General features: G+C 42.4%; 1 protein-coding gene across 1 annotated transcript in view; it reads left to right on the top strand.

Annotated features, from left to right (window-relative positions):
• The first annotated feature begins 1,410 nt into the window (after nt 1–1,410).
• LOC144179359 (venom serine carboxypeptidase-like) overlaps nt 1,411–15,320 on the top strand; it is a 31,903-nt gene continuing 17,993 nt past the window's right edge. Inside the window, exons 1-4 of the mRNA XM_077707683.1 lie at nt 1,411–1,560; nt 3,261–3,358; nt 5,574–5,629; nt 12,619–12,791. Of these exons, the coding sequence (XP_077563809.1) occupies nt 3,297–3,358; nt 5,574–5,629; nt 12,619–12,791 (291 nt within the window). The 5' untranslated portion in view covers nt 1,411–1,560; nt 3,261–3,296. The remainder of the gene's footprint in view (nt 1,561–3,260; nt 3,359–5,573; nt 5,630–12,618; nt 12,792–15,320) is intronic.

The raw sequence follows: 15,320 nt of genomic DNA, 5'->3' as shown, positions 1-15,320 counted from the left end.
GTTCTGTGACGCAACCTGACTTTGTGAAATGTGTTTTAGACGAGTTAAAGCGCCTTCAAAAAGGCCTGACCTTTACTCATGAGTTGCGTCGTGATGATGTCATCTAGTTCTTGGACCTCAGTATTAAGGTGTTGCAGGGGCATGTGTGTGGGTGTTTTTCACCTCGGTGTCAAAAAAAACTGTTACCCTTAGACTCGGCACAATCAAAGTTCGTTAAGCGGGGTATTGCCAGTCTCTGCGTAGAATCTACCTTGCGGAAATCGTGCCCACACATGATGCCGTTAAGTTTAGAAAATCAGGTGCAGCGATTTTTTTCGGCTGGCTCCGCTCTGTCGGTCGTGAATGCGGTGGTGGAAACGCTTTTTCAAAAAGCGAAGAGTACTCAGCCTAGGACAAATGCGCAGCAAAGAAATGACGAGTGACCTGAAGTGATCCCATACCTACACAAGGTGTCGTATAACCTAAAAAAGGTTGCGAAGAGGTGCGGTGTCCCTGTCGTTTTTTCAGCCCCGAGTAAGGTCGGCCAACTTTGCTCTCGCATTGCTACTAGAAGGAAACAGAGGACCTGTAGAAAACGACATAAAAAGCCGTGCGTTGATTGCGCTTTAGAGGTGGTTTATCAAATCCCCCTAACCTGTGGAAAGTCCTACATCGGCCAAACTGGGACATGTGTGAGCGACCACCTAAGAAAGCATGCGCAAAATATAAAGTTTATTAATCGCGCAGAATTGACAGCGCATCGTGATTCCTGCACATACTGTGATCTACGATTTTCCGAGACATAGATGTTGGGAAAAAGCAGATATCAGAAGGCCCGAGAACTGTTTGAGACGCATCATATACGATTGAAGGCAAGTAACTGAGTTAGTGATACTTCGGTGGTATTGTTTAAAGCTGAGGGGCGATTTTTAGATACATTCTTGCGCTGACGCTTCGGACATATCTATGGCGCATGTAGGGATGTATGTACAAATGGACGTTGCTGTCGTTGCTATTAAACTGTTGTAAATGTAGCGCCCGTCCGTGTCTTCTTTCTTGTGTGTTGTGCATTGGCGCCACTCAGTATGTTCGTAAACCTAAACCAACACGCCCAGCAACACGTTCTCATTACATGACGTCCTGTGTCGGTAACACCGGCCGGAAACCCACCATGTTTTGCTTTAAGATCTTGTGTTTCTCGATGTAGTCCGATACTCTGTTTGGTACGACGTGTTCAAGTACCTTTCCACTGCAGGATGTAAGCGATATGGGCCTCATGTTGTTGGGGGTCAGAGGCTTGCCCGCTTTGGGGATCAGCATCAGTGATGACGTTTTCCATTCGTCAGGAACGAGTCCGGTTTCCCAGGCCTGGTAGGCCGCTTTCGTCAGCGTTCTTACTGACTTAAAATACAGGTTGTGGAGGAGCGTTTTGGTCATCCCATTCGGTCCCGGGGCCGATCAGCCATTTAGGTTTTGCAGGGCCTCCCAGACCTCTTTTTCCGAGATCGGCTCGTCCAGTCCGGGGATCGCTTCGCCCTTGTACGCCGGGTAGTCCTCTTCTGCGCTTGTACCAAGGGGGAGGTAGGTATTCGTTAAGTCTTGTGGGATGTCGTCGTCTGTTAGTCCTTTCTTCCGCTGTTGATATAGGATCCAGTCGATCGATATCTGTTGATTGATTTTGGTTTGCGTTAAGTCGATGGAAAGTTTGAGGAGATCCCACCTTCCCCCCGCTCTCATAAGGCCGTCCACTTGTGTGCATATTTCATTCTACTTCTGCTAGTTAAGTTCCCTGGCATACTTTTCTATTTCTTGTTAAGGAGCGCGATTTTCTTGCGATGTCTCCCATTGAGCTTCTTGCGTTTCTCAGCTCTTTCTGAGAGCGTTTTTTGCTACTAGCGGTTGCGCTAATTTATTGTCCACCGCTTCGTACTCCGCCGGTGCTTAAATTATTGCAGAGGCATTTGACCTGCAGTGGGTGTACACAGGTTGTGATGATGATGATATTGACTGTCTCTTAGGGACGCCGCCAGGGCGTTATTATGTAGGACGCAATAACTTTTCGACGTGAAAACTTTTCTGGCGAAGGTTCAGCTTTGTATCATGTCACTTGCGGTAGGATTGAAGTGTCTGAATGCGCAGTTTGACAACCGGATACATCCACCAAGCCACCCCATTACGCACGCACGCACGCACGAACGCGCGCACACACAGGCACCCAAAACACACGTATACTAACACGCACTCACGCAAGGATCCACAGAAACGGGCGCACGTGCACGCACACACACACAGGCACACGGCTGTAAAGGTACGAGCGGAGAGGAATGTTCACGTCCGCCGTAACTATGTTAGGGCTAGGAGGCTATTGAGTGCTACTCTCCCCAAGCCAAATTTTTGAGACGGTAGAGTCCGTTCGCGTGGGGTGGTTCCTGCCTGTGAGCGGCCCGGACGTTTTTCCCTTCCAATGAAAATTCACGCCGTTGTGATTTAGCGCCATGAGGCGTACACAAATACAAGACAGACTGAGTGTTTTGGTCAGATGCGAGATCAATTTTTGTATATTTATGAAGCTTTTCCAAACTCTAATTGTTAGGCATTGCTTTGCGCACGAAGTGCGAGCAAATAGTTGGCGTTGGATTGTAATGATTGACGCGAACGCCAGTGGCTCATAGGGGTCATTTGCCCTAGCGTGCCGGCCAACGCTATTCGAACCGCGAACACGTCAGCAACCTTCCAATACAACTCGTGCGCGCAATGATCACAAAGTTGGTCGTGGTTTGGAACCTATTCCCTGTAATGATCACCACAGCCAATTAGGCTTATACATTCTTCTAGGGCGGGTTTCGGGAGATATCTATTCGACACTAGCATAGCGGCCCCTTCTGTCTGGTTTTGCGCTTGCTCGCATTCTGTCAGCCCTTCCCTGTCTCTCTCCTCACATGCTTTTTCTACTTTCTCAGTGGTTTCAAATACTCTTTCTCCGTCTCTTCCCGTTCGCTCTCTTCCTCCACCCCATTCTACCTCTGCATCTACACTCGCTCTCCCTATTTTTTGCATAGTTTTATGACAAGCTCTTGACTCCTTGTCTTTCGTATCTCTCTCGCGGTTTCTTTATCGGTCAGCGTTTCGCACTCTTTCTGTTTTTTTCGAGCTTCCTGGACGCGATACGAAAAAATGCATTCCACACTTTTAGGCCGGTTTTCGCAATGTACCTGAAGTCTTCAACATAGTCACAACCTCAATATTTCTTGGCGTAACTGTTTGGTCTTTGATTTTTGCAGATTTATCGAAGAGAAGGGACGCTAAGCGACCTCAAAATGCAGCTAGATACACCATTTCTGCTCTTTACCACATCTGTCTTTGGACTGTTAAACCACTGGTGAGTCACATTTCGCTGTGATGGTGTTTCTTCCAATCAAAATTTCCTAAAGTAAGCAGTGATATGTAATGAAGTCTGAGTAGGGGTCGCAGCCATTGCTTAAAATTTGGTACGTGATAGAGCTCTACAGCACAATACTGGTTTCTTCGAGAATCATGAAACCCCGTTTGATTGTTAGACAAAGGCTTGGTATGCGTACTCCCGTCTATCTGAGTTTTGCTGAGCAACTGCCCTGCAGTAATTGAATGATTGGTACTTTTTGGTAGCACATATTTCCTTCTTGATTAATTTATTCATGTATCCTCTGTTGCAAGATTATTGTAGCACTGTTCTGACCAATTTCGTCGTAATGAAAATTAGGAAGTGTTTTTATAGCGGCTGATACACATGAGGCAAGTAATAAACCAGAGGAACACAAAGTCATGCCTATCACAGGATATAGCTTTTTAACACATTAATCAAGAATGTTCATCCCCTACAAGTACGCCGGACAGAATTTATTCACCGCTTGCCTTGCATGCGTTCCGCAACAGTTTCCAAATGTTTGTTATTTTTTGTATGTGTTGATAACAATTCATGTTCCGGGTGCAATACAGAGCGAGGGATACTGTTTGGTTTCGCTCAAGCTGTAGAGAAGAATATTTTTCATCGATGGAAGGCCCTTGCGTTTTAACAAGATTTATGTTAAATCTTGTTAAAACGCCGTCTGGTGGCTTTGTGAAGTAACCTTAGTTAACTGGATTCGCCCTTAGTGGTATCATTTTATCCACACCTTGCCCTTTGCCGTTTTTTATATATTAGGCACAGTATTACGGTAAAGAATTGTTTGGCGGCTTGCTCTTCAAGTTGAGGCCGTGGTTGTAAATTACCACGACGGGGTTTGAATAAAAAGATTTGGCATTAACTCGTAGCACCCTTAGGTGCAGCACTATACTAGATGAGAAATGTTTCCGAGTAAGGTTCTTACTTGCAGTAACGTTTGTTTCTGCGTCCTGGCGTGCGAATCCCCGTAATCAGTGTTGAAACTAGCACAACAACACGGAGCGCAGGCAGCGAGATGATCGGGGTGCCACCCTCATTATCCAGGTTTTCCGGCGATTACAGCACCGCTGGTCAAGGCAAAAAAGGGGGGAATGTGGTTGAATTAGGCTGAAGCTACGAGTCGAGGCGGAAGCTATGAGCCTCTGCCTCGACTGAGCCGGCGGCACCTCAGGTAAATGATATCTGTCCACGAGGTGGCTGTTTGGTTGCCCAGCCGTTGGCTTGCACTGGGGATGTGCTCCTTTCTTCTGTTAGTTTAATTCAGCATTTCACGCATTGGAATAGGTATTTTGGTGACCCCTATTTGGTTCCAACGCCACTGCCTTTTATTTTATTTTGCTGCATAGGGCATTTGCCTTCCATCTCATATGCGGTAAATCGGAAAAGCCACCACTTAAGAATGCGGAGCACCTGGAGCACCTGCTCTCCGATGCTACTGTTCTCGAACGCGTAGCAATTTATTCACTTGCCAGAGGTCTTTACAAAGCAGTGTAAAGCGGTCTGACGGCCTGTAAATGGACAAGTAAAGTTCAATAGGGTAAATGAGACTTTGATTGAGGCTTCTGACTCTCCTTCCTTCATCTTCAAATAACCCCCCAGGAGATCAGGCTTAATTTTAATCAGGAGATAATTTTAAAATCAGGAGATAATTTTATATAAAGTTTCTTATTCATTCATATATAACATAGCTATTAGCATAGAACAAGGATACGCTGCACGTGACAAAGACTGAAAAACCTATTTGGTACCAAAACAACAAGCATTCTCTGCATTGAAATGGCCGCCGGTAATAATAATGCAAAACACATCACGATGTAATAAAAAAAAGTCATTCCATACTTTATTCTTTGAAACTTTGCCTTTTAGCTTCTTTACACTACGCAGGTTCGACACCCATAGCTTCTGTTAAAATTTTACTCTTCGGCGAACTTTGCAACCGCGATTTCGGTGTTTTTTTGGGACTCACGACAAAAAGTTAATAATAACCACGCTCAAGAGAAGCTATTGGTTATACCGCCGTTCTAAACATTCGGTGGTTCACAAAAACACGGAGGGGTGGTACACGGCAGACAATTTCAGGAATTTTTGCATTTCAGGGAAGATAAAACTCTGTTAAAATAGTGAAAATTCCGAAGTCAGTATGCCCTTTTGGGCCTGTCTTGTATTTTTACAGGTTTTTAGGTCAAGTAAATGCCAAGGAATGCAGACATTGGGATGGAAGAAATCAGGGTAAGGACATATTTATTATCTAATAAATGAAGATAATGTCCTAAAAGTACCGATTTGCGATGCAAACAAAAATAGCAAGTAAAGAACGAGCCTTTCACCAACTTTTTGCCCTTTGTGTATTACAATACCTACTAAATTTATAGAATCCTTAGAGGCTTCATTCATTTGTACGAAGGAAGCAACGGTGGCTGGCTGCCCACTTTCGGATGTCAAATGAAACACGCAAGCAAAGTTGTGTTAATTTCTTGTGTGGTTTTTTCGGCCACAACCGACATCGCACCTGTAACATTTATTTATATATTTTCACTTACATATTTCATGCGAATGGCATCCATTATGACTGTCGAATCAGGTAGAAAGAAAAGAAAAAAAATGTGTGTCGAGTTTGTCTGCTTAACCTAAAATTGTTCTGGGGATTACGACAAAACATTACGCTGTCAACTGAACAAAACTGTGCCCAATTTTCCCCCTCCAAAAGAGATAATTCATTCATTTAGGCCACATTTTAGCTAATACGCCATCCTGCCACCTCATATGGTAAAGTGTAGATACATTCGTTTTCCAGGGAGGCGATATTTCTCTAGACCCACTGTATACGAGAGTTTGTATACAAATTGGCCCACACGGATGAGAGTGCGAGTTGCACGCACAATATTTGTAAAGATTGCCGGTAACGAACAGCTTCTGCTTCGAGCAGCGTTTTCATACTAGTGCCAGGTTTTAGTACCGGAGTTTAAACTAAACGCTTTACTTGCGTACACAAGAAAAAGTGGCGTGCCATATTCAGGGTGCCCATGTGAACGGATTAATACAACTTTCGCGGGAAAAAAAATGAACGAGAAATTTGCGAGTGAGCTTTTCTTTCAGCGTATATGTAAAGTTTGTTCTGGCAAAGAAGGAAAACTTCCAGAATTTTGCTTTGCATTTTCTCACACGTTGATTTCTTTTTCTTGTGAATAAATGAAGTTTCTTTTTTTGTTTCTATACATCTGGATTCTCTGGAGTGGGTCTTGTACTGTTTAGTTTAAAAACCGGAAAATAATACTGTGAGGCGTGGACTCATCGTGCAGCGGTGTATACCAAGCTTTTGTTCATCAGTGCTCTTGGTAAGAATAGTGAACTTACAACTAGTAACTTGGAGCACTGGCTCACACCCCGAATTCCTTCTTAGTTTGGCCTAAGAAAATCGGCTGGAAAGAAAACGTCCCCGAGAGCCATGACTGTGCGTCGTTAAATTTATGCTATGTTTACGGAGGCTGCCCCACATGACTGTGGTAGCCGGTCCTGAACGTGGTTCATCTCTTTGGTCCTGCTTGCGTTAAGCCGCATCTGGCTATTTCACGACCAAATAAGAGTGTCACCAGTCCGCCTTTGCTGTTCTTGTTAATTCGCAAAGGTTGTTGGCCTCTTTGCACCTGTGTATAACGAACTGCACTTTCCCTTTTTGTCTTATGCACAAGAACATTTTGTTTGAAACAAGGCTTTGTTTCCTCTTGCAAGGAGTAGGCCTCGGTAAAATTGGAACGCTTCAGCTTCAGTATTCACGATAGTATTTGCACGCAAAATATAGAAAAAATATCCTTTAAGCGAGATTTGGAGATTTATTAGGGAAAAAATGTTTTTCTGGCCAGCGAAAAGTTTTCACAGAACTGTACACTAGGCGAAGATTGACCATGAAACTTACCATTTGCGCCTCGTGAGTATGTTTCTTATTAGCCAACCGTAAATGGGGCGGCAACGAGGGGTAGGTAGCGGCCGGGGTCCGCCCCAGTTCATCCCAAAATATTTTTCAGCTGGATAAAATTTGTTCCGCTGAACATATTTGTGAATAAGTATATTGGATGCATCATGGAATGAGGTAAAAAATGTAGAGAAAATTGAACATGTCGACAGCCATGCTTTGTTCGATCCTGTCTGAAATGACCCTACACAAGATAATGAAGCAACAAAATAGCCTAATATAAGCCCACTACATAATTACAAAAGACCTTAAAGTTGTTCTCTCGTTATTTGCCGCTGATTTTGTGTGGCTGCATTGCAAAATAAATGCATGCTGACTTAACGGCGCGGCTCTCGTTTGGTATTAGATTTATGCGCATTTCATTGCTATACATTGAATAGAAGATTTTAATTGAATTGCTGTTTTATATTCAGTATTTTATGTGCTTCTCTTAAATGTCTCGTATTGTGCCTGGAGTCTAGATTCTCGACAGCACAAATAGCTTTTTCCTGCATTTAAATTAGCTTAAAGCATCATGAAGGTTTGTTGAACCCCAGACTAAACGGCAGTGATTTAATTGTGATTGAAACATTGTGTATCGTACGGTTAACCAGAAACTCTTGGGAATTTTATCATAGAGTATTTATAGTGCGTAAGTAACCTTAGATTGTGTCTGTGAAAGTCGATTGGTAGGTTCGTTCCACGCAAGAAATAAATAAAAATATACCACTAGAAATTTTCCAGTTTCCGCAAATTGAATAGGTTTTTTTTTTAAATACAGTTCAAAAGTTTTATTTACAGCAGCATTTTTCCTTGGAAAATTACATACCGTACTTACCCGATTATAACGCGCACTTTTTTTCCGGAAAAATAGGTCGAAAAATTGTATGCTCGTTAGAATCGGATACGAAACCGAAACAGCGGAAATTTCATCCCACCCATCGCCATCGCCATGTCAAAATGGCGCTAAAGCTTTTAGCAACGCATTTTCGGACGCAGGAAGCATAGGCGAATAGGCTTTTCTATCGGCGTTCACACAAATCATCAAATCGTTCCACTTGCACGCTTGATAACAGCAATGGCAGCAGCGGCTCTCACGCGTTCAAAACAAGCGATCGGCTGAAGCGTGCGCCTCTGGAGAACTTCGCGGGATGGGCGCGTGAGGCGTGGGCCACGATCCCATCGACCATGGTTGAACGTTAGTTCAGAAGTGTGGCATCGCGAACGTGCTTGACGGCACCGAGGACGAGATGTTGTGGTCAGCGGAGAGCGACGAGGAGTGAGATGAGTGAGATTACTTCGGGAAATATATCACCCGTTTCTCTCGCATTCGTTTTTCTTGCTCACACAGTTCCGTGCGCGTTACAATCGCAGGTGCAAGTTTTTTCGGTTTTTTGTCAGGAAAATGGGGTGCGCGTTAGAATCGGGGGTGCGTTAGAATCAGTTAATTACGGTATTTGGTTTTTTTATTTAGTTCCAGATCGTTTGTTGAAAGACAAGCGGAGAGTTATTTTAACTAATCGTTCTGTACGATTTCAAGATCTCCCATGCTACCCCCGTAAAAAAAGGTAGTGCCATCTTCGTATCTGTAATATCTTCCGTTTACTGAATATTGCAGATGTTACTTATATACAGCAAATAAGAAGAGGTCATAAAATGGAACCTTAAGGTACTCCGTTTCTCATATTTTGGTATTAGGATGCATATTCATGGAGTATTACTTACTGCTTACGGTTACTATTATAATGCAATGCAGCTCGGCACATTCCCCTTATGCCATAACTGTCTAACATTTTCAACAATATACGGTGAGTACCGGAACCGAATGGCTTTTTAATATCGAGACATATACCAATTGTGCAAAGGTTTTTTCTATGTTTTCAATAAGCTTTCCCGGGATTGTAATACGGGAAGTTCCGTTGAATTTTGCTTTGCAAAGTCAACTTGTTTTTATATTATTATCTTGAAGCGATTTGCGCATTCGGTGAACCTTTCAAGAAATAACGGTTCTGAAACCTTTGAAAAAATGCATGAGGCAGAAATTGGCCGACAATTGTTAAAACTCGCTTTTGCCCAACCCCTGTGCACTGTGATTACCGACCAATTTTGAGCTCACTAGTATTACAGGGTGTCCAAACTATCATGCGCAAAGCTATCACGGTACTTGAATAAAACCTAGTTCGTAATGCTTCCAGTTCAGCGGAGTAGTGGTCAGTAACTATTTTGTGAATAAGATTTATTAATTATTTGCAATAATCATATAGCTCGATAAGAACTGTTATAATCAAAAAATTGTAAATAAGGCACTTGACGGTACCAACACGAGGCATCAAACTGCACTATTTCTAGAGGTGAACCAATTGCGCACTCATTTATTCTGACTGATAAAGGAACCCAGGTAAATATAAACAAAACACGTTATAGGGCTCCCACCCACTTTTTTTTTCTTTGTTCTTGTCTTTATTTCATTCCGGGTAACTAAGAGGCCGCCTGTTTGAGGGCTCTGTTTTATGATGCGGGCGGGAGTGGCGTAACGCGGTATATTTTTATATTTCCCGAGGATTCTTTATTAGAATAAATCGGTGCGCAATTAGTTCGTCGCTGGAAATACCACAATTCGATGCTTCTCCTGTTCACTTACAAGTGCCTCATTCACGGTTTCATGATTAGAAGAGTACTTCTCGAGTTGGATATTTAAATACAAATGAATAATTAAATCCCATTAACGAACTAATTGCTGGTCGCTACTCCACTGAACTGGAAACATTATGCACTGGGTTTTCTTTGAGTAACGCCATTTCCCTTTTTAAAAGTCCAGGTGCATAGTAGCTAGGACAGCCTGCATACCATCGTCAAACACAAGAGTGCGCACGTGAGAAGGTTCTCCTATGAAGGGGGCGACAACGTTCACTGGCCGCGCTTTCGTGATTTCAGGATTATAATCAACGGAAATGAAAATTGTATCTCGCATAAACGTTTCTGGTTATTTAACTGGATTGGGACCTACTAGGCAGGATTTTTTCCGACCTCTAGCACAAGAGACGAAGTGCTCATTTAAGCCATCACGCAGTTCACTACGGGACAGAGGTTAACCATTTAAATCTTGTGAAGATGGGAAAACGTGACTCGGTCATTTATTGTTCTAACTTATGTTGACTCTCCAAAATTAATGTGGATGATCAGTTTGTTGAAACGTAAGCCCCTAGTACGCATCACTCGCTCTTTTTATTTCGGCATTTACTGTATTACGAAATTCCGGAAATTTCTTAAATGTAGTTTCATCTCTGGGCTTCAGGCAAAGCTAAAGGAACGCTTCCTTTAAAAATTTTGTAACAAAGGGCATCACATATCTAATGTTTCTTGGCTTTTTTTGTGTTTCCGCAAGTAATACTCCGGGAAAGCATTATAGTATAGGCGTTCATTGTTAATCTAGAACGCTGCGAAGCCGACACTCGAACTCTCCTCGTTCAATACATAGGATCAATCTGCCTGCCCAACATGTCCTACAAATGTTTCTGTAGTACCATCATCGGTATTCTTATTTTGTAAGTAGGTATTTCCGTCCTACCAACATGAATTTTTAGAGCTGGAAACACAGCTAAGTGGTCACTCACATCTCCATTAGACACACGAGAAATCACTCTCCACTACAATAGTTCCTAAAACAAACATCAAGTAATGCTTCGGAAGTTTCTCTGAGTCTAGTCGCACAATACACAATATTTTGTAATTTATACCAGTACACAGTCAAAACGAATTTATTTTGGGCATTACTCTGTGCTAATAGATCAATATTGGACTCACCGACAAGTATCGCACATAGATTTGAAGAAGATACATGGGGTAATGTTTCGTAAAACTAGCCAAGAAAACCTGGAGGCCTGCCTGGAGGCCTGCCAATAGCCAAGATGGAGGCCTGTACATGAGCCCTATACAATTGCTACACCAGCATAACGCGATCATTTCGAAATCGGATGGGCTGGGTGGAATACTCATCCATTAGGTCACATTTTAACCTACTTTTGCCGTAGACTGAAACACTACAACCTGGAATTTCTGCTCTACACAACTCAACATGGGAATATTCATACAAAAAATACACATCGCTAGCATATTTGTTCCGGGTTTTCGTGAAGCATAAGAAATCAAATTTCAGAGAGAGTTGCTGGAAATCACCAGTCGCAGTGGCGCAGTGGGTAAGGTGTTCTGCTGCTGAGCATAAGGACGCGGGTTCAATTCCTGGGCACGGCGGCCGCTTTTCCAATGGGGGCGAAAAGCAAAAACAACCGAACAACCGTGTGCTTAAGATCTGGCCGCACGTTAACGATCTCCAGGTAAAAAATGTCGATAATAATTTGAAGGAATTGAAACGCATGCTTCTGGGCACTCATTTTTTTTGCAAATATCACGCCACGACTAGTATTTTCGTGTCCTTGTAATGTTTTGATAGAAAATATGCAAACCGAGCGTCACTAACTGAGTCTCTTGTTCAATTGGAGATGTTCTTCATGTGGTTGAAAGTGTCCAAAAGCAATGGCTTCAAGGTAGATGCATACAGCTCATATACCGCGAAATTAATTTGAGGAATGATCGATTTTACGTGAATTTGTGCGAGGGTTCGTTCAATGTTGGTTGGCAGAATTGATTCTTTATTCTATGGCTTAACGGGCCTTAACGCGCCGAAGTGCGCCGTGACATCATGGTGTGCAGGCGCACATCACCTGGGCTGTGATGTGCACATTTGTTCAGTGCTCTTCCACATTGATATCCTGCAATTCGGCTTCGTTAAATTGCGGCGAAATGTTTGTACTCAGCGTTTGCAGTTTTCGTCTCCATCACAAAAGCAGCTACCGTAGCCGAGATCGGACTGTGACCTTGGGCACAATGCCTCTACCACTATGCCACAGCGGTAGATGCTTGTAAAAAAACAATGTTTTGTTCTCGACTACGTGGCAATAAGAATTTACCTGTGGTGTGGTATAGATTTATACCTTGGCTAAACACAGTTGGTTCTTTGTAATGGGCGCTCACAACCAGTGAAAATGATAACTGAAGCAAATTTTCAAGATATAGGTAAACGAGTTTTGTAAAAACGTACAACCTACGAGCTTGAAACCAAAAATAAAATGCTCAAACAAGGGCTACTGTAAAACGCCCCGGGAATTGTAGTTATTTTCACCAAAACCCTTATTCCTAACTGGCCCAATGTCCACTTTTCACTTTCAGGCGTTTTATTTTGATCCGGTACTTTTCACTCCTACTTTTGCAGATGAGGCGCTGTTTCTGACACCGCTTATCCTATCTGGCCAACTGGAGGAAGCTAAAGCCCTGTCTGAAGTTTGTGCCCTGCCAGCGGACGTGGAAGTTCCTAGCTACTCAGGATTCATCACAGTGAACGCCGAATTTAACAGCAATCTCTTCTTTTGGTTCGTGCCTTCCCTGGTGAGTCGACTTTCGTAAGTGAGCAATTTTGCGCGTTCATCGCGGTATGAAGGAACGGACAACAAAAGGTGTCAAATGTTTTGGCCATATTGGCAAGCTTAGCTCCAAAATGACAAGAAAATAGACATTCTGAGAAATCTGTGTTTGTGTTTTATAGTTTGAAATGTTTATATTCTCATTTAAACAAATATGGTAACAAAGAAGTTAAATTAAAGATAACCAAATCTCAATAATAGTACATTTGAGGAATAATTTCTGCTCAATATAGCATAGCAGTGAAACAAAATTTGAAATGTGTTCAATGTAGATCCACTTTTAGCCATATTCCGGATAAAGCATATTGAAAATGGAATCTTTGATATCACTGAGCAAGTAATAATTTTCTGAAGTACGCATTTTCTCTGTGATAGCCAAGCCACCGTGCTGGTGCATCCGAGTAGTGATTGCCAACACTGGAGCAAAAGCTCTAAGGTATACACTGAACACAGGCTCGTTGGCATTCAATAAGATAACATTTCATGCGGCCTTTCCAAAACTGATTTATATCTCGGGCAGCGCATTTCGATTGGTCTGACCGTGCAGAAAAGCCCCTCAGATAAACATTTCTTTGGCAGCACTTCCGTACGATTTTTTCTCGCTTCAGGTGTTCGTTGAAAGGCAGACTTTGTATATTTTTGTAGCATATTGCGCCTACGGCCTCGGTATCTTTTGTTATCATTGGACCTTCTTCTTGTCCAAAAGCATTGAAATAAATAGACTTACGTTACTTAAATCGCAACGAAGCTCTCCGTTCCAACTGTGATTTTGTAAAGGCGTGCGCCGTGGTCGAGGCCAAGTTCGGCGACTTCCTCCATGAGAAACCGAGTATTACGGGTGGGATTTACAACAGAGCAGTAGCCATTAAATTCACAGGACGTTTAAAAACAGAGACATATACCGAGACATTCATGTTTCACCACCGCGCCCTACAAAAGGCCCGTAGAGCCTGTGATTTTTCTGCCCTGAGTAGCTTTGCTTAGAATAAAAAGAGACCACTGGGAATGATTTCTCAGTAAATAGGCTTCTATAAAAATTTTATCCAATTGAAACTCAAATATATCTGAGATATACTACAAGAATAGGCTGGAAAAAGTATTCACTATTTTTTTATGGTCCTTCTTTTCCAGTCAGTCATTTTGAAAGTATAGTGCAAAAAATTGAACGTCAATTTCCATATTACAGGCAGAGCATCATCCCGGGTATATTTCCAGATCCGACAAAATATTAACCGAAAACATTGCAGTCTTCCGCAAAACAAAAATTTTAGCAAACGTTTGTTGGCGTTTATACAATTTAAAATGTTTTGATTAATAAATCTCTATAAAACATGCGAATAATTTAGCGCTCGGTGGGTTACCTCGGCCATCATTTTCAAAAAAAATCCTATGCAGGAATTCGGGGCATACTTTTTGTGACGTCCCATGGAGCTGAAGCAGATCACTCAGCTTGGGTGATTCCTTAATTTAATATGTAATTTTGAACGTAATATGCAGCAGCCTAGGACTTAAAAATATTAGACAGCACTTACACTGTCCACAACACGGAGGTTCTACCGCAAACCTGTAGCGCACGGTCTGTTAGGTGCGGAAACGTAGTGGTACTTAAAATTATGTATTTATAGCCACCATTGTAGCAGGGAAATAAAGAAAGACGCGATGCTGTTGGACTAAGTTGTTTCCAAAAAAGATGTTTTGATGGCAACCCGCACAGATAAGGTGTACGTGCTTTCTCTTTGGTGCTCCAGTATAGTGCCTTCAGTGAGTATAAACATAATGCTGTTGAGGAACCAAGCTTATTTGAACAAGAAAAGGCTGCCAGTGACCCTGCAAATCAAACATTTAATGGGCCTCATGGTTTTCGGATGAAGTACATGAGCCGCTTTGGGCGCTTCTTTAATCTTCCTTATTAAAACTATTTCCATGGCATATGAAATAAACGATCTGACCACATATGTTTTATGTGGTTAAGCGTGATAATTCGTCATTGCAAAATGGCTGCGAGGTTATAAAGCCTGGGGGCTTCAGGCGGACTCTTATTTGGAACGGTCACTAGGAAATATTTGCGAAGGTAGTGTTATCCACGCACCACAGTACAATTGACTCTTGATAACTTGAGTCACTCCACCGGAATTTTTGGTTAATCTGCTGGTCCCGGATTTCATGTGCAATGCAATAGAAAACATTTCACGATATTGGGTAGCTAAGGGCCCGTCAATTGGATGGAAAACATCAAGGTGATTGTCCTTTTTTGATTAAATTGAAAATTTTCAACCCCCAGAATTGTGTCGTGTTCTAAACCGAATCCCGGTTCGTGGCAACTTAGCTAGTGGCGCGGCAGGCCAATTAAAACAACTGCGAAGATACAAGTATACATCTCTTGACAAGTTGCATACAAGAGACAAGTACACATCTCTCTCTATTGGCGTTCTCAACACTTCTTTTGCTTTGAGAAGTTTTCTTGGTAAAGATAACAAAATTACTGCTTTAATAT

This window comes from Haemaphysalis longicornis, unplaced genomic scaffold, assembly GCF_048455015.1.
Source record: "Haemaphysalis longicornis isolate Haplotype H1 unplaced genomic scaffold, Haemaphysalis longicornis Haplotype H1 scaffold_4, whole genome shotgun sequence".
In the NCBI taxonomy this organism is placed as follows: Eukaryota; Metazoa; Arthropoda; class Arachnida; order Ixodida; family Ixodidae; genus Haemaphysalis; species Haemaphysalis longicornis.
Note: the sequence above shows the minus strand (reverse complement) of the source record. Positions and strands in the feature narration are given on the sequence as shown.